General features: G+C 36.1%; 1 protein-coding gene across 4 annotated transcripts; it reads left to right on the top strand.

Annotated features, from left to right (window-relative positions):
• The first annotated feature begins 218 nt into the window (after window positions 1–218).
• On the top strand, window positions 219–18331 carry vars2 (valyl-tRNA synthetase 2, mitochondrial). 4 transcript variants are annotated; one of them, XM_026289067.1, is made up of 30 exons: window positions 219–422; window positions 1222–1443; window positions 1538–1619; window positions 1733–1833; window positions 3107–3228; window positions 3361–3427; window positions 3525–3622; window positions 3821–3902; window positions 4740–4859; window positions 4932–5040; window positions 5111–5199; window positions 5391–5481; window positions 6418–6545; window positions 6843–6946; window positions 7129–7210; window positions 8146–8222; window positions 8388–8475; window positions 8610–8706; window positions 9332–9402; window positions 9546–9671; window positions 9869–9973; window positions 12572–12640; window positions 12724–12802; window positions 12896–13023; window positions 14423–14575; window positions 14642–14878; window positions 14967–15078; window positions 16248–16438; window positions 16518–16667; window positions 17745–18331. In XM_026289067.1, exons 2-30 carry the CDS (start codon window positions 1258–1260, stop codon window positions 17844–17846), a joined length of 3246 nt encoding a protein of 1081 aa, XP_026144852.1. In that variant the 5' UTR covers window positions 219–422; window positions 1222–1257; the 3' UTR covers window positions 17847–18331. The 4 variants fall into 4 exon arrangements, with proteins under 4 accessions (XP_026144852.1, XP_026144853.1, XP_026144855.1 ...); XM_026289068.1 differs by having other exon boundaries at window positions 1206–1443; XM_026289069.1 differs by having other exon boundaries at window positions 220–422; window positions 8613–8706.
• Window positions 18332–18469: the final 138 nt, after the last annotated feature.

The raw sequence follows: 18469 nt of genomic DNA, 5'->3' as shown, positions 1-18469 counted from the left end.
CAGGATTTTGAGACAACACAGTAGTATTTGGAGTCAGCTCAGCTGAATTGTGTATCTACAAATGCCGTTGACTCGAAAAACGCCCAAAAAATAAGGATCTCGGAAAGCGCAACGCCCCCTTGATGCTCATCAATGCTGTCTAGATAGACAGCTCCCTAGCATTTGGGATGAAGACGCTGAGTGTTACTTTAAACACTTTCCGATAGGAAACAGCAGACGCTACGAGAACGTGCATAACGTGAAGGAAGTCTAATCCAGTGAAATTTATTTTGATTGTTTACAGCTTTTTGAGTTGACACTCATCTGTGTTTTTAACCACAACATTTTAAGTCGTATGGAATTTCAGACTTTAAAATATAAGTGGGAAAAGCACTGCCCCGTATCCGCAATATGTCTGCGCCCTGTGACCGCACTCACTGAAGGTACATTTCTCGTCTAATATGCAGCATTTTTTTTCTGATTGAAAGATTAGATGTGTATACTGTATAAACATGTATTTAAGTTTCACAACGCATTTATTCACAATATTTAAAAAAAAAAAAAAAACACGAACCTTCATTGACTGCTTTTTAACATTGCCAAACACATTTGACTTTGTATTTTCAGGATTGTTTCCTATTTTATGTTCTGTTTTGTTATACTATTGTTCTTAATGATTGCCATATTCATGTTCTGTTGCATTTACATGGCACTCCAAGCAATGTTATTTTAGTACTATTTATATGTTATAATGGTAATTAGTACTATTGTGAGTTTTAAATCATTTTTGTATTAATAGTTTAAATTACCTTTTAGTTAAAGTAAAGCTTTAGTCATTTTTATTTCTATATAACCTTTTAGGTTTTATAACTTAAACATTTCAGTTATTTGCCAGGGGAACTTTTCTTTTCTGTTTTTTTTTTTATACGTATATATCTTTCAACTGATATTTATTTGCAATGTTTAAGTATTTCTGTCTATCTTTTTTTTTTTAAGTGTAAGTTTCGCAATAGTTTTAGTTTCAGTTAACAATAACAACACTTTCCTTGGTACCATGAAAAATAAATTTTTAAATGTGATGCACAAATTAAATAATATATATATATATATATATATATATATATATATATATATATATATATATATATATATATATATATATATATATATATATATATATATATACGTTTTTTTACATTTTTTTATTATTATAACAGAAAAAACAGTTGTTTGTCTTTTCAGATTAGTTTCGGTCTGAAAGGCTCCAGATCTCAGGACATGTGGATGGCTGTGCATGTGGCGTCACCCAGAATCTGGAGCAGAGATCTTCAGAAGGCCTGGAGCACGTGGGGATGCAGACTCTGCTCCCAAAGCTCATCTGGCACACAGCCTTCTCATCCTCCCAGGACACAAGCAGAGAAAGCCAAACGCAGACAAGCGCGGGAGAAGGCCATACTCACCAGTGTAGGTTATGCAGACTGTACATATCAAAATATGTACCTAATGTTTCCTTTCCTTTAAACACATACATGTCTTATCATGTCTTTAACCCTTGCAGGATGTTAATGATCCTGGACTAATCTGGTCAGATAAAGAGAAAATAACATACACTGCTGCACTCATACCTGGAGAGAAGAAAGGTGACAGAATGGTTTCCCTCTGCCTGTTTTGTCTTGTGTTGCTGTCATTTTTCTGACTAATGCAGTTAATATTGATGTCTATTGCTACCATCCCATGTCTTCCTCTCTTTTAGACACCACTCTGCCCATCCCACAATCCTACAGCCCAGAATATGTGGAGTTTGGCTGGTATCAGTGGTGGGAGAAACAGGGATTCTTCAGTCCTGAGCAACATGTGAGAGAGCAGCTACAGCTTGATATAAATTGTCTCTACCTTATTTTTATCCTCCTCAATAATGTGTCAATCCAAAAAAGATGCTGATTCCATTTCAACTTGACTGAACTAAAAGAAAGAAAGAAAGAAAGAAAGAAAGAAAGAAAGAAAGAAATATATAAATACACCATTGTTCAAAAGTTTGGGTTCGGTATAATTTTGTTTAAAAGAAATTAAAAGTTATTAATTTATATTATTTTTTTAAACTTAAATACTTTAATAATTAATGATTCATTAAATTAAGACTTTTGTTAAGTAAAAATTAGATTTGGTACCAACAAGTAGAACTTCTGTTTTGTTAATATTCAGCTTGAGAAAGTTATGCCAAAACCAGGATTTAATCTCTTCTAAGCAGTCCAAAAGAGAGGAAGAAAGAAGGGTGGAATTCGGCTTAGAAGACAAATAAAGCTGGCTGTCGTCAGCATAGCAATGAAAACTGATGCCATATTTCATAAAAATGTTACCATAAATGTTAAATAAATAAATAAATAAAAGAGGGCCCAAAACAGAGCCTTGAGGAACACCAGCTGTAACAGGTGAAACATATGATAATTTTTTTTTAAGTTGAACAAATTGAGTGCGCCCAGAGAGATAAGATCTGAACCAACTAAGAGGGACACCGGGACTTCCTGTAGAGAGTAGTCTATCTAAGAGAACTTGATGAGAAATTGTATCAAAAGCAGCAGTTAAATCAAGTAGAATAAGTTTAGTTAAAAGTCCAGAATCAGCTGGCATCGGCAGAGCAGTCTCTGTACTATGCAAAGGGCGGAAACCAGATTGGAATTTTTCAAACAGGCTATTTTTAAAAGATGGGAATGAACCTGAGATGCAACAACTTTTTCCAAAATCTTTGAGAGAAAGGGCTAATTTGGAATTGGGCAAAAATTAGCTAAATTATTAGTGTCAGCTCCTGGTTTCTTTAGTCTCGGATTGATTTCAGCTACCTTAAAAGATGAAGGAACCACACAAGAGGTGAGAGACGAGTATATAATATCAGTTACTATACCAGATAGAGAAAACAAACAAGCTTTGACCAGTTGAATGGGGAGTGGATCTAACTGACAAGTGGAAGACTTAGATTGTTTGATAAAACCTGATATTTCATCAATAGTTGGAAGTTCATACTGTAAAATAGAGACAAATGATATACATGTATATAAATATTTATTTAATAGTTTATTTATATATTATATATATTTTTATTTGAAACCCTGTTTTTTACCTTCTTCCTCAGAGTAAACAGCCCCATGCAGTTGATAAATATTTCTCCTTCTGTATTCCTCCGCCGAATGTGACCGGCACATTACATCTCGGGCATGCGCTGACGGTGGCTATAGAGGATGCTCTGGCTCGCTGGTACCATCTTAATAAACTCTTTTATTATGACACTGTAACACTACATGGCTCAGTAATACATGTATAAAATATCTCTATAAATGGACTCTTAGTCCAAGATGAAATGACCATTTCATCAAATAATGTTTTCAGGCGACGGATGCAGGGCTACAAGGTGCTGTGGGTTCCCGGCTGTGACCATGCTGGGATTGCGACACAGGTATCCCAGCTCTTTATCTCTGTTTTAAAGGGATAAATAGGATGCCTAGGTGTGAGTTTCTGTTGGGAATGATCTGTGTTGTGTCTCTGTGTGATAGTCGGTGGTTGAGAGGATGCTGATGAGAGAGCATGGGAAGTGCAGACGAGACTACAGCAGAGAGGAGTTCCTCAAACAGGTCTGGAGATGGAAAAATGAGTAAGTCTCTGTCTGTCTTTGCTGTCCTTGTTTTCAGAACCTTGCAGTTGTTTAGGAGCTATACTGTATGCTACTATATGCTACTAGTGCATCTGTTATGTCATTATATGTCCATATGGTAACTGTAATGACTGCTTTCTTTTGTGTTTGCCTTTCTGCTGTTTTAATGATTTATTAATTTCATTTAATTTTTTTCAGAAAGGGGGATGAGATTTATCATCAGCTGAGAAAACTTGGTGCGTCTCTTGACTGGAACCGAGCCTGTTTTACAATGGATCCGGTAATAAAAAAGAAGAAGTGGTTTCTCTCAGTTTTCTCATGGGCTGTTTGTAATAGCATTCTTCTGTGATATTCATTCAGTTCCTGGAGTATGCAGAGTGTATAATATGCACATTATGCATATTCTCTGTATGAATAGGATATCTAATTAATGCATCCCACAGTGCAATTCACTTCAACCTGACAATCTCTTCGGAAAAAAGGGTTAATTTTTACTATGTAAATAACACACTTTACATTCAGTTCATACTGAAGTCTATTTTTTAATAAACCTTTTTTGGACACATACTTATATGTTAATTACATTAAACTTTATTCAAAATGAATATAAAATCCAGTTAGCTGAAATTTAGAGAGTTTTTTTTTTATCTGTTTAATAATATGTCATTTTATAATTACGTCTTTTGTACTTGAAATATGATTAAATGTATGATTATGATATGATTATAAAATGTATTATTGAATAACACCCTACAGTTAATGCTTTATATGTACTTTAGTATGTTAGTCAAAAACAATACTTCTTAAAGCATAACAATTTGTTAAAATTTAAAATGCACTTCAAAGTAAAACATTTAATTTGACATTATAAAAGTGCACTTTAAGAAACCTAGTCATGGAAGTATGCTTAATTCCACTCAAATGTGCTTTTATTTAAGGAATATTATAATATCTGCATTTAAAGTTTTTTTTTTTTTTTTTTATAACCTACTTTTAGGATTTGAAGTACACATCAAGTGCAACAATCTAAAAAACAATATATAAAACATTTTTCATAAGGGTTTCCATTTAACAAGCATGTACAATAATTGTCTATAATGTTCTTCATTCTCTGTAGGGTTTCAGCAGTGCTGTGACAGAGGCCTTTGTCAGACTGTGTGACTCTGGGCTCATCTATCGCTCTGAAGGTCTGGTCAACTGGAGCTGTGCATTAGAGTCGGCCATCTCAGACATAGAGGTACATCACTGAGCCGGCCGCTCCATGTGGAACCACCGGGCCGCGGACTAACTCATGATTTGATGTGTTCAGGTGGACTCAAAGGAGCTGTCTGGCAGGACTCTTCTGTCTGTTCCTGGTTATCAGCAGAAAGTGGAGTTCGGGTTCATGCTTACGTTTGCTTATCCACTGGAGGGACAGCGTGAGTGAACTTTTCAGTGTGCTCTGTTTCTCAAGATGTTGCTTTTCCTTTATTCTTATTTGTTTTTTAGAAGGAGAGGTTGCCGTTTCAACCACGCGTCCAGAGACGATGCTGGGAGACGTGGCCATTGCTGTTCATCCTGATGACCCTCGATATAAAGTAACACTACACTGGTTTTATTAGATGAATTGTTTGTAGTCTGCTCTGTGCTTACAATATGTACTACTTATCTACATTTGATAAGTCTAGTATGCAGTAGGCAGTATGTCTTGTCTACTGTGCTAAAGTGACTTAGAAGACTGAATATATTGATGCAGTTCTAGCCCTTTTCTCCAAAATGTTCATCTTAGGACCTTCATGGGAAACACTGCAGGCATCCATTCACTGAGCGCTTATTGCCCATCGTCACTGACCCGATGGTGGATGTGACATTTGGCACAGGTATGTCATTTTTTTTGTGCATATCTTTTGGAAAGAACTGTGTGTTTTATTGTAAAAATGTTCAATTACAATTAGTGTACTTTTACACTGCAAGCCAGCGAAATTGTGACCCTGGTCTACATTTGCGATCCTATATTTGTATTTTATTAATAAATAAAAGAACATGTATATTTAAATAAAAATATGTATTAAAAATACATTTTCTATAAGTTTCATGAACATTGAGTTAAAGGTGCTGTGTGTAAGTTTTTGACTCTACTAAAGCATAAAAGTACCATAATATTTTTGCAGATATTTAAGAAACATGATATTTGTTTATATGAAAAACAATGCTACAGTCAGTTATTCTCATTCTGGAAATGTTCGTTCCGAATCGGAATGTCTGTCTCTGTTTTGGTTTGTGAAACCCGCCCACTTTATTTCAATACCACTTGGTGGAAAACACAGTGTATTTCATTCACCGTTAAGTGCGCTCGTTCCTGTTGGTGTCGACAATCTGGCAACCTGTGTGTGATCTGAGTAGTGGCCGGGTGATAAAACCCTCTCCAATATTTTGAATTTGGATTGCAATACCTAGTTCAACCACTCGCTGTCAATCCTACATACAGCACCTTTAATATACTATTGAAGTACAAATTTGACAAAGTTTGTCCCGACTGTTTAAAAATCAGTTAAGAATGCAGCCTTATCTTGCATCACTTTTAATAATGTTCAGCGGTGAAATCCAGTCATTGCAATTGGAATTGATGATCAGGAATTTTGTGTGAAGACAAAAGAGATTTGGCACTGAAGTTGGTCAGAAATTTTAAGTTTAAAGTGACTTCTGTGTGAGTTGTGATTTGTACATCACTGCACTATTGGCAGTACTTGTTTGCTTGTGAAATTTGTGACTGCACCTTTAGTCTCAGCTCCTGACTTTAAACTGTGCCTTCATAGGTGCTGTGAAAGTGACCCCAGCTCATGACCACACTGACTTCCTGCTCTCTCAGAGACATTCACTCCCTCGCCTCACTGTGATTGGAGGAGATGGGACTATGACCTCAGACTGCGGCCAATGGCTAGAGGTACAGAGATTCTTTATAACTGACCTTTTTAAAGGTGTGACCTCAGTGGGATTATTACAATTATTACATTTCTGATCATGTGATCAATTGGGATGGCAGCAATTATTGGGCATTAATAACTATATTAGCATTTACACCAGTGAACAATGATGTTTTGTTTATTATAAGTGCACGCTGCAGTTTTATCGTCTGTCCCTTTAAATGCTCAAGCTCTTTAAAGTTGGGTGGATTCTGATTGGCTGTCATTGTTCAACATCTGCTGGAAATGTAATGTTTTGTAATGTTTTTGTTTCTCAGGGTGTTAAGCGATTTGATGCCAGGGAGCGTGTGATTACTGCGCTGATGGAGAGGAAGCTTTTCAGAGGAAAAAAGGATCATCCCATGTCTTTACCAATCTGCAGGTAAAGCTATGGATATCAGACCACCAGCAGTAAACCTTTCCTCATCCTCTCATTTCAATACCTGAGCTTTGAGTACTCCGGCAGGCCGTTCCTCTCAAACATTTCTGTCATGTTCTTTCAACTAAAAAATACCAGTAGTGTCTGACCTTTTGTCCTCTCTTGATTTTATTCCTCCCACATAGTCGTTCTGGAGATGTGATTGAACCGTTGCTGAAGAAACAGTGGTTCGTGCGCTGTCAGGAAATGGGCAGAAAAGCAGTTCAAGTGAGTGAGCGTGTTTTAAATGTGTGCTCGCATCAGACAGAAATAATGCTCATGTGCTGAACCACACAGTATGTGGGACAGATGCAACTTTTAAACTCTGTCTTTCTTACAATGCTAGTAAGGCTTAGAAATAAACCTTATTCATATACTATGATTTATATCTCTCAAAATGATTTCAGCATTGATAATACCATACAGTCTGTGGATAATACAATGTTTCTTGAGCAGTAGATCGGCATATTAAAATGACTTCTGAAAGACCATGTGACACTGAAGACTGGAGTAATGATGCTGAAAATACAGCTTTGATCACAGAAATAAATTACATTTAAATGTTATTGCAATGATACACTTGTTTTATATTAAAAAAAAGTAAATAAAATTCCACTATTACTTTTTTACTGTATGTTTGAGCCTTGGTGAGCTTAAGAGACCTCCTTTAAAAACATTTGAATGGTATGGCATATCAAGCATGAATGCAAGTTTACAGTAAATGGTTAATGTCAGTTCGTCGACATGCATGTGTGTTATTAACTGTATCTGTCAATACTCCCTACAGCAACAGCAAATGTATGGCTCATTAAGCACTTTACTGGAAAACACATTCCTGTTACCCGTCGATGATAGTGGACAAATGTTAATTAACTCTTGAAATTTCATCATTCTGTTTAATAATTCCAACATTTAAAAAAAAAATCATATTATACTACAATACACTACAGTTTACTGTAGGAAAATCTAAAGTATACTACCGTATTTATTACAGATTATCAATTCATTATAGTTAATACTACAGTATGCTGTAGCATTCATTAACAAAGAGTTGCAAATACTGTAATATATACAGTATAATTTACTATAGTGTGGTTCAAAAACACTATAGTATTTTTGTATGTGAGTTTTGTTATTGATATGCATGTAAATGCTCTCTTTAGGCGGTGGAAGAAGGAGATCTACAGATAATTCCTCACTTTTACACAAAAATGTGGAAGAGCTGGCTGTCCAATATCAGGTTAGTCTTTTTATTTATTATTATTGATGCAAGGCTGTATTCTTCGTGATTTACGATTATGTGCATGTCTTTCTGTTTTTTGACCAGTTCCACACTTTTGTTAATGTTCTTTCCGTTACATGTTTGAATAAGATTTTATGGCATATGTGTATCTCCACCTTGCAGCGATTGGTGTATTTCCAGACAGCTTTGGTGGGGTCATCAGATACCAGCCTATCGAGTGACAGTGGAGAACTCAAAGGACACAGATGAGGTGTGGCACTATCATGAAATCTATATTTGTGGCCTTAAAGTACCTGCTGTAGCATAATGTGTTTATGAATTGAGCCTGATCATATTGGGTGAGGCTTTGACTGAAGCGTTGACGGTTGTTGGCTGTGTCTGGAGCAGGAGCAGTGGGTTTGGGGCAGAAGTGCTGCAGAGGCGCGACAACGTGCCGCTGTGAAGTTTGGAGTGAATCCTGATGCCATCACACTCACACAGGGTGAGACTTCACATCAGTCACACTGTTCAAACGTTTAGGGTTGGTAAGATTTTGTAATGCTTTTGAAAACAAAAACCCTTTTATGTTCACCAAATCTGCATTGATTTTAAATATAAAACTGTAATACTGTGAAATATTTTAGTTTGAATGCGTTTTAAAATATAATTAAAGGATAGTACACACTTAAAAATTAAAATTACCTTTTTTACTCACCATCAAGCCATCCTAGTTATATAAAACATTTCTCCGTTCATTACTTCTCACTGAAGCTTACCATACACCTGTGTCATCCGCTGGAAACATGCGTCTCATGCGTATGAAAGTCAGCAGAAGCTAGAGATTATGGTTGATGACGTTTTAAATCTGTATATTTTTCAAAAACATCGATTCACTTCAGAAAGTCTTTATTAAACTCCCGGAGTCATGTGGAGCACATTTTATGATGGATGGGTGTTCTTTTTTTTGTTTTTCAAAATCTTGATCACCATTCTCTGCCTTTATAAAGCTTAGAAGAGCCAGGGCATTTTTAAATATAACTCCGATTGAATTAGTCTGAAAGAACAATCTTCATTAATGCAGACTGTTACTGTAGCATTGAATTCATTTTTTTAAATGTTTGTTTCAGACCCAGATGTGCTTGATACTTGGTTCTCCTCTGGTCTCTTCCCGTTCGCAATGCTCGGCTGGCCTCAGCAGGTTCCTCATTTTTAAAGTCCATTTGTCTTTCAACATCACGAACTCATGAAAGAAACCAGACTAAACCAGACACCAGACAAAACAAAAACAATAAAGAAAGTCTAGTGTAATGAACCTGCTTTGATCTCACTCTCTATCCTCAGACAGAAGACTTGAAACAGTTCTACCCCAATTCCATTCTGGAAACAGGAAGTGACCTCATCTTCTTCTGGGTGGCCAGGATGGTGATGCTGGGCAGAGAGTTGACCGGCCAGCTGCCCTTTAAACAGGTTGGGACGATGGCTTATTGCCGAGCTCATACCTCTAAGTGCAATATCGTAAGGTTGGCAGGAATTGAATATTTATATTGCAGTGTGCGTCATATACCAAAAGTATCCAAAATGTCACAGAGAAATGTTACTGTTTGTATTATTTTGTGCTGCTCTGACTCTTTTATTGCTCTTTCCCTCTCTGCTCCATCAAACAGGTGCTCTTTCACTCTCTGGTGAGAGATAAATATGGGCGGAAGATGAGTAAATCTTTAGGAAACGTCATTGACCCTCTTGATGTCATCTCAGGGGTTTCTTTGGAGGTACAGACACATACATACTCTCATATTAAGACCTTTTCCAACCAAGTACAAAACATGAAGATACCATGAACTTGATGTGGTTTTGACATATTTAGGGCCTGAGGACCTTCTTATAATTTTATCTGTTTATTTTATAGCTTTGGGTTTGCCACAGCAGTGACCATTACTTGCTACTCGATACTGCTAGTCAATTGCAGCATTCTCATTCTCACATTTGATTGGACCAAAATCGAAGCTATGAGTCATCAGTATATTTGGTCCATGTTTTAAAGCTAATAGCGGTAAAGCCCAATAAATATGGACCATTATTAGGCAAGGCAAGTTTATTTATATAGGACATTTCGTACACAATGGTAATTCAAAGTGCTTTACATAAAAGAAAGTAAAATAATCATGAAGAAAAATAATAACAAAAATAAAACAAGCAATTTTAAAACTTTTAAAATTATTAAAACATTTAAAACAGTTAGAAAATGATTTTACATAAAAAATAAATAAATAAAATAAAATAAAACAGTGAAAATATAGTGCAATCAGTTCGGACATTGCACAGTGCTCATTCAATAAATGCACAGCTAAAAAGATGCGTTTTGAGTCTAGATTTAAATGTGACTAGTGTTTTAGCACATCTGATCTCTTCTGGAAGCTGATTCCAACTGCGGGCGGCATAGTAACTAAAGGCAGACTCCCCTTGTTTTTTGTGAACCCTTGGTATTTCTAACTGACTTGATCCTAGTGATCTGAGAGCTCTGTTAGGTTTATATTCAGTGAACATATCTGCAATATATTTCGGTCCTAGGTCATTTAGTGACTTATATACGAGTAAAAGTACTTTAAAATCAATCCTAAATGTAACTGGAAGCCAGTGTAAGGACCTGAGGACTGGTGTGATATGCTCAGATTTTCTGGTTCTAGTCAGAATCCTGGCAGCAGCGTTCTGGATGAGCTGCAGCTGTCTAATGGTCTTTTTGGGAAGGCCAGTGAGGAGCCCATTACAATAGTCCACCCTGCTGGTGATAAAGGCATGAACAAGTTTCTCCAAGTCTTGACTGGAAACAAAACATCTAATTCTTGCAATGTTTTTTAAATGATAGTATGCTGATTTAGCTACTGCTTTGACATGACTACTGAAACTAAGGTCTGTCTCCAGAATCACACCAAGATTCCTGACTTGATTTTTAGTTGTTTGACCCCTAGAGTCAAGAGATAGATTAGAGATTAGAGATCATTTTAATTGATCAGGAATTGTTGATATTGAATATTTAATTGTGCACACTCTATACTTTTACATTTATCTTACATTTGCCATCATCTAACACTCACTTAAAGTTGATCTACTTGACTCAAAACTTAAATACTTTAAAGGGGGGGGGGGGTGAAATGCTCGTTTTCACTCAATATCCTGTTAATCTTGAGTAGTATAGAGTAGTACTGCATCCTTCATAACTCCAAAAAGTCTTTAGTTTTATTATATTCATAAGAGAAAGATAGTCTGTACCGATTTTTCCCGGAAAAACACGAGCAGCTGGAGGCGTGACTTGTGGGCGGAGCTAAAGAATCACGAGCGCGAGTAAGCTTTTGCGACGCAGCACTTGTGTCTCCTTCCGCTTTGTGGGTGACGTAAACACGTTGTGTCACATTAAAAAATCATTGTGAAAGAACCTGACGTGAGATTTAAAATAAATTAAAAGAGGCTTCCTCTGCCTCGATCATTTTTTGTAATCGAGTTACTCAAGGAATCGTTTCAGCCCTAATTTGTATTTTTAAGTTGAAATTTACTCTCACGCTCTGATGTGAAAAGCTGAATCTTTCAGTTTGCACACACAGTCAATTATCAAAACACCCGTGTTTTGAATTGGAAGTTGTAGATTAATAGTTAAAAATGTGTAGAATGACATTTACACAAAGAAAATGACATACACAAATGTTTACGACATATTTACTTTTGCACATTACTTCGCTGCACAACCTCAAGTCAGCACTTAACCTCTCAGATCTGGCAGTACAAGCTCAAATCCTAGCGCTTTGACTTTTGCTACTCTTTTTGCGGTATTCCTGTTGCAAAACTCACTTGTGCACAAAATGAAAGATTCAGCTTTTCACATAAGAGCTGTGAGAGTACATTTCAACTTACAAATACAAATGTTAATATGACAAGCTCTCACATTCAGATTTTCAACCTCTCGAGTTTAGCTACTGATATACCTCCATAGTTTTTTTATATACTTCTTTAGTTTGACATCATTAGGCTCACATTAGACTTGGCATTAGAGGTTTGAAACCTTTGTCCTTTCTATGCCTGTACATTTTTTTTTTTTTTACTTCATTCCCTTTTTAGTTCCTACGAATATTAGATCCTCAGTACATTAATAAAAGAAATAATTCAGACATATTAATGAATATAACAAGACTTTGTACAGCTGGCGATGAACATCTATCAGTCAGACGTCTTTATCCAGGCCTCAGGGCAGAACTGACATCACTCGCTCTGAACGCACCGCGATCCGTGGTGAAATCTTAATATATGAAACGGCTAATCTTCTCATCAGCACTCTGTCATGAGGACTTCATCTTCTTCATCTGGTTTAATCTCTGTAGAGACTTCAAGAGAAAGTCAAAGAAGGAAACTTGGATCCGAGGGAAAGCGTTGTTGCCATTGAAGCCCAGGTCAGCACCAGGTTTGCTTCATTCCAGTGTTCAGTCGTTTCCAAATAAACAAGTTCACTTCATTTCCTGTGTCCTTCCTGCAGAAGAAAGATTTCCCCAAAGGGATTCCTGAGTGCGGGACAGATGCTTTGAGGTTCGCGCTCTGCTCTTATAAAGCCCAGGGTAAGTCACCCTCATTAGAGAGTGCTGTAATCAAACCTTACCATCAGCTTTACCCAGAGTTCTTCACCCAGTTTTCCTCGAACCCTGTCTCAGGAGAGGACATCAGCCTGTCTGTGTCCCATGTGCTGAGCTGTAGACATTTCTGTAATAAGATGTGGCAGACCGTGCGCTTCACCCTCGCCACGCTGCATGATGCAAGTTTACCGACATCATTAGCAGAGGTAGGGCAGCCAATATATCTTCATTAAATCAATAAAGCAACCCAGACGAATGCTGCTCGCTGGGTGAGACGGTGTGAGAGCTGATCTGCATGAACCAGACATGATTTAATGATCTTAGTTCTGCATCTAGGTTTAAATGAAGTACACACTTTATCTTGTGCTGTATTTTGTCTTGCACTATGTTCTTTCATATTCGCTTTTGTTTGGTGTACTGAGACTAAATCATAAAAGAAGAGGAAGAGTGCCAGTGCAAATGGAAATCAGTTTGAAGGGTGAAGTCTCAGTTCTTCGCTGAGATTATTCCCATTTGTTGATAACTGTTTTTGTTCCCTTAGTTTCTCAGTGTGCTTGTGTCAGATTTACTGGCAGCCTGCTTCAAATGTTTCGAACGGAATTTTGAGAAAGGAAAGGAAAAGTAATTTTTTTTTTTAATTAGAAATAATTATGTATTTAAATGTAAAATGTTTCATGAAATAATTCTTTAATTTCAGCAGTTTGTTCTATGCCTATGTCATTCAAAGATTTGGCGTTTAAAGAAATTAATATTCAGCACAGACACATTAAATGGATCAAAAGTGACAGCAAATACATTTATGATGTTACAAAGTATTTAGTTTTCAAATAAATGAAAACTATTTTTCAATTAATCAAAGAATCCAATGTTTTCATTTTTTTAAAGATTAGAGTGATTTCCCGAAGGATCATGTGACACTGAAGACTGGAGCAATAGTGCTGAAAATTCTGCTTTGCATCACAGAAATAAATTATATTTTAAAGTATATTCAAATGGAAAATCATTATTTTAAATTGTAATATTTTATCACAATATTAGTGTTTTAACTGTATTTTTACTGTGATCAAATGTTTAGACGATCTATTAGTCACATTGCTCTCTAAACAGAAGCATTTAAAACATAACAAACTCATAAAACATATCTGTAAAAATAGGGCACAATATATAATTATAAGGGTATAATTTAAAGGAAGTTTTCCATATTTCTTTTTTACAGGTGTTTTACCGGTACTTTGAATTTTACGCTTCATTGCATTGTGCTTTAGAGTTAACAGAAATGTCAGTAAAATTAATGGATAATGTCATGTATTATGAGCTCCCAGTGCTTTTCCTGTTATTTTACACATTTATTTTTTACAGTGTATAGCCCAAATATCAAAACATGCCTCTCCCTCTTACCTAAAATGCATAGTTTACAGTCTTTGTTATTATACACACAGAACAGTTTAAAATAGCCCAGCTCAGTGGTTAAAACTGTGGACTTGGCAACCCTGCTCAAAAACAGATGTTTGAGGGGAGCCATTTGCGTTGTTATAAGTCTGTGTACCATTTGATATTTAAACTTGCATACAGTTGCTTTAATGTATCTCTGACTTTGTCTCTCAGACCTATCCTCTGTCCAGCATGGACCGGTGGATCTGTAATCGTCTGTACAGCACGGTTCAGCAGTGTGAGAGGGGTTTCCAGAGCTACGAGCTCCACACGGTCACGTCTGCACTGCACTCTTTCTGGCTCCACAGTCTGTGTGACGTCTATCTGGTGAGTATGATCTGTCATGATCCTGGTGCATCTCCTGGTCACTGACTGATGAACTGTCATCTTCAGGAAAGCATCAAGCCGGTGTTGAAAGGTGAAGGCTCTGGTAGTGAGGAACAGAGAGATCGAGAAAGGCAGGTGGCCGCAGCTGTGTTGTATCACTGCGTGTCCATCTCTCTCACGCTCCTCTCGCCCTTTATGCCTTTCCTCACGGAGGAGCTGTGGCAGAGACTCCTGCCTTACGCTGACTCTGACGGGACGTCCCGCAGCCTGTGTGTGCAGCCCTACCCAAAGACCTCACAGCTGGTCAGAAACAAAACTAGACACTACCAGATAACACGCAGCTCTGTTTTCCTCACAAAACAACTCTTTTGCATCTCCTCGTTCTCCTCAGGAGCACTGGTGTTTTCCTAAGGAGGAGGCCGACTTCTCTTTGGTACAGGAAGTGGTCAGAGTGGCGAGGTTACTGAGGGCTCAGTGCCAGCTGACCAAGGAAAGACCTGACTGTGAGAGAAACTCATGTTTTTGTTGACTAAGAGTTGATGTTTTGGACATTAGTTGTGTTTGCTACGGCATATTATCACTACTACAATAGCTCATACTTGCAGTGTTTAGTTTTGCAGTGTTTAAAAAGAGTATTTATATACAGTGCTGTTATAGTAATACTTTGAATCGACTTTTTATATTTATATATTTTCAGTAAGGAATGTAAAAAAAACATAAAAAATTTGTTACTTCAAATAAATGTAAAAAAAAAAAAAAAAAACATGGAAAATTACTTGTTTTCATTAAGTTTAGTCATTTTAAATTGAATTACTAAATTCTATCATTATCATTAATAAAATTAAATAATTAAACTAACAAACTAGCTTATACTTTAATAAAACATTTAAATATACATTAAAAATTCTATATAGATATATTGAAAAAAGCTAACAGAAATGGAAACATACAACAAAAGTATATAAATAAAAAAAATATATAAATATTTAAACAAATTTGTTGTGCTCTTGTCATTTTTATTAGTTTTAATATATCATTTTAATTATTATTTTTAGTATAGGGTCCAATTCACACTAATAACTAGTTGCTTATTAGCATGTCTATTATTAACATATTGGCTGTTTATTAGTGCTTATAAAGTACATATAATGCATGACATGCATAATCCTACCCAATACCCTACACTTAACAACTACCTTATAAACTATTAATTTCTGTTTTGCTGATTTATTTTTATTTCCGTGTTTGTGTTAACCGTTTTATCACTTAAACTTATAATTTTATTTTCTAAGTTTATGCTGGATTTTGCCTACCAGACAATAAAACGTGAAAAAAGTCTATAGACAACCGTCTCGGGTCATAACTTCACTGTAAAAACAGATTAGTCAAAGTTGTTAACAAAACCAACAAAAAAAACATTGCCATTTCCTTGGTAATAACATGTGAAATTCACTAACAATTTCTGAGTAAAAATTCAATACAAAAAATGTTTATCGACTTTCGACTTGGGCATGTAAGAAACCACCTAGCCCTAACAACCACCCAGAACACCTTAGCAACCACACAGAAGACCCTGGAAAGCAATATTTCTTCTTGTTGCAGTTCTTATTGTAGCACATGTAATGTATATAGTAGTTGAGGTCTTTCATCGTGTGACGTTGTGCTGTTGTAGTGTGGGCGGTGTGTGCACAGGATCAGGCTGAGACTCTTGTGCGCTTCAGATCGGCCGTCTGCACGCTGGGCCGGATCTCAGCGCTTCATCTACACTGTCCAGAGGCAGGCTTCTCCGACTCTCCTCCTCCACCGAAGGCCAGTGCTGTAGGGGTGGTGGATCACTCCATCTGCTTACATCTCAGCGTTCAGGTAATGCAGAGTACTACAGTAACCACGTGTCTATATATAGACTGCTGATGGCTCTTTCTCTCTCTCCATCAACCTACAGAATGGTATTAATGTTGACAAACAGAGAGCTCTCCTCTCTCAGCGCAGAGAAAAGCTGGCCTCCAAACTCACACAAGCCCTCGCTCGCACCCAGATGCCCAACTATGCAGAAAAAGTACCCAACAGAGTCAGACAAGAGACCGAGAATAAGGTGAGTACAGAGAATGGGCAGCTGTACTTCAGTAAAACTGTACATTTTATATTTCATCCAAAATTAAATCATATTCGATTGGAAAATATATTTTGAGTTTAGAAAATAAAGCCAATTTTAGGACGTATAAGTGGTTGTTTTTTTTGCATTGCTATTCTATTTCCTCCCCCAAATTGTGATGCCAAAAAAAAAAAAAAAAAAAAAAAAAATATATATATATATATATATATATATATATATATATATATATTATTTATTTATTTATTTATTTATTTATATATATATATATATATATATATATATATATATATATATATATATATATATATATATATATATATATATATATATATATATTTTTATTTATATATATATATATATATATATATATATATATATATATATATATATGTGTATATATATATATATATATATATGTGTATATATATATATATATATATATATATATGTGTATATATATATATATATATATATGTATATATATATATATATATATATATATATATATATATATATATATATATATATATATATATATATATATGATGAATTCCCCCACTAATGAGAATAAATGTTACATTGCACTAAACACAGTTTTGAAGAAATGAGTGTTTAATGATGACGATGATGCAGTATAACCGAGATAACAATGCATTGCGCCCGAAAATAGGCTTCTTTTGTTTTTTGATTTTATGTGAAATATAAACTGGACATTTCTTTGTGAGATTCACCCTCCTATCCATGGGAAAGAAATCAGAAAACCAGATTTACATACTAGCGAGTCTCCCATATGTCCATGTTCCTCAAAATGCATTATTCATGCTTGCATACCTCATTGCACGATGTTTTCATACGCTCTTGTAATTCCATTTTCAATAGAAAACCTCATCATTTATTTTGTGCTATTAAAGTTCAACTGCAGATTATCCACATGTACCTTCGTGGATTGAGATGTTTATGAATGCACTGTTATTCTCCTTCTGTATATCCCATCAGAAAGCTTTGTTCTTTCAGCTGAATGAGCTTGAGTACATTTATTGTCTTCTGAAATAACAGATTGCAGCTTTGGAGCAGGAGCTGAAGAACATCGAGGACCAACTTTTGGCTTTGGAAGAGACGCAAGGAAAGAAGTCTAATGGACACCAATTCAACCAATAACCAGACGCCACTTTTTGAGAGGAGTGAGAAGCAGATTCCCTACTTTAACATCTCAGAAGCAGCTGGCAGATGTTCTGACACATGACATTTAACTGGGAACAATTAAAGGAAATGGTGGTAAAACACCTTAATAAAGAAATACTGCCTTTCCCAGGTGTTCACAGTACTTTGAGACTGATTTGTGCAGTTTGGGTACATAATTGTTTATTGCAGTCCTAATGTCTTTATCAAAGACAAGCATGTGCCAAAACGGCACACTTCCATGTGTAAAGTGTAGATGTCCTCTTTGTTGGTCGTGTCATGTTTAGTCTCAGCAGGGAGCTCTTCTTCTCCTTCCTTCATATCTAATCCCATCAACTGCATTCTCATGTAGGTCATACTCTGTGTTGTCCTCAATTACATAATCTCCTTTAATCTGCCATGTTTGTTTCTTTGTCACTGGAGTAATGATAATACTGATGATAAAGAGTCTTCTGAACAGTAAACCGGTTTCTTGTTGGCCATTGTGTTCACCAGCTCAACAAACAAATCTGTGATTGGCTACAAAACCTTTGACACTCTTCACCAGGGCAGGATTTTGGGGCCCGGATTTTATGCGCCGCAGCATAAATGGCTGCCCACTG

This window comes from Carassius auratus, chromosome 19, assembly GCF_003368295.1.
Source record: "Carassius auratus strain Wakin chromosome 19, ASM336829v1, whole genome shotgun sequence".
Taxonomy (NCBI): Eukaryota; Metazoa; Chordata; class Actinopteri; order Cypriniformes; family Cyprinidae; genus Carassius; species Carassius auratus.
This window is presented reverse-complemented; position numbering and strand designations above follow the sequence as displayed.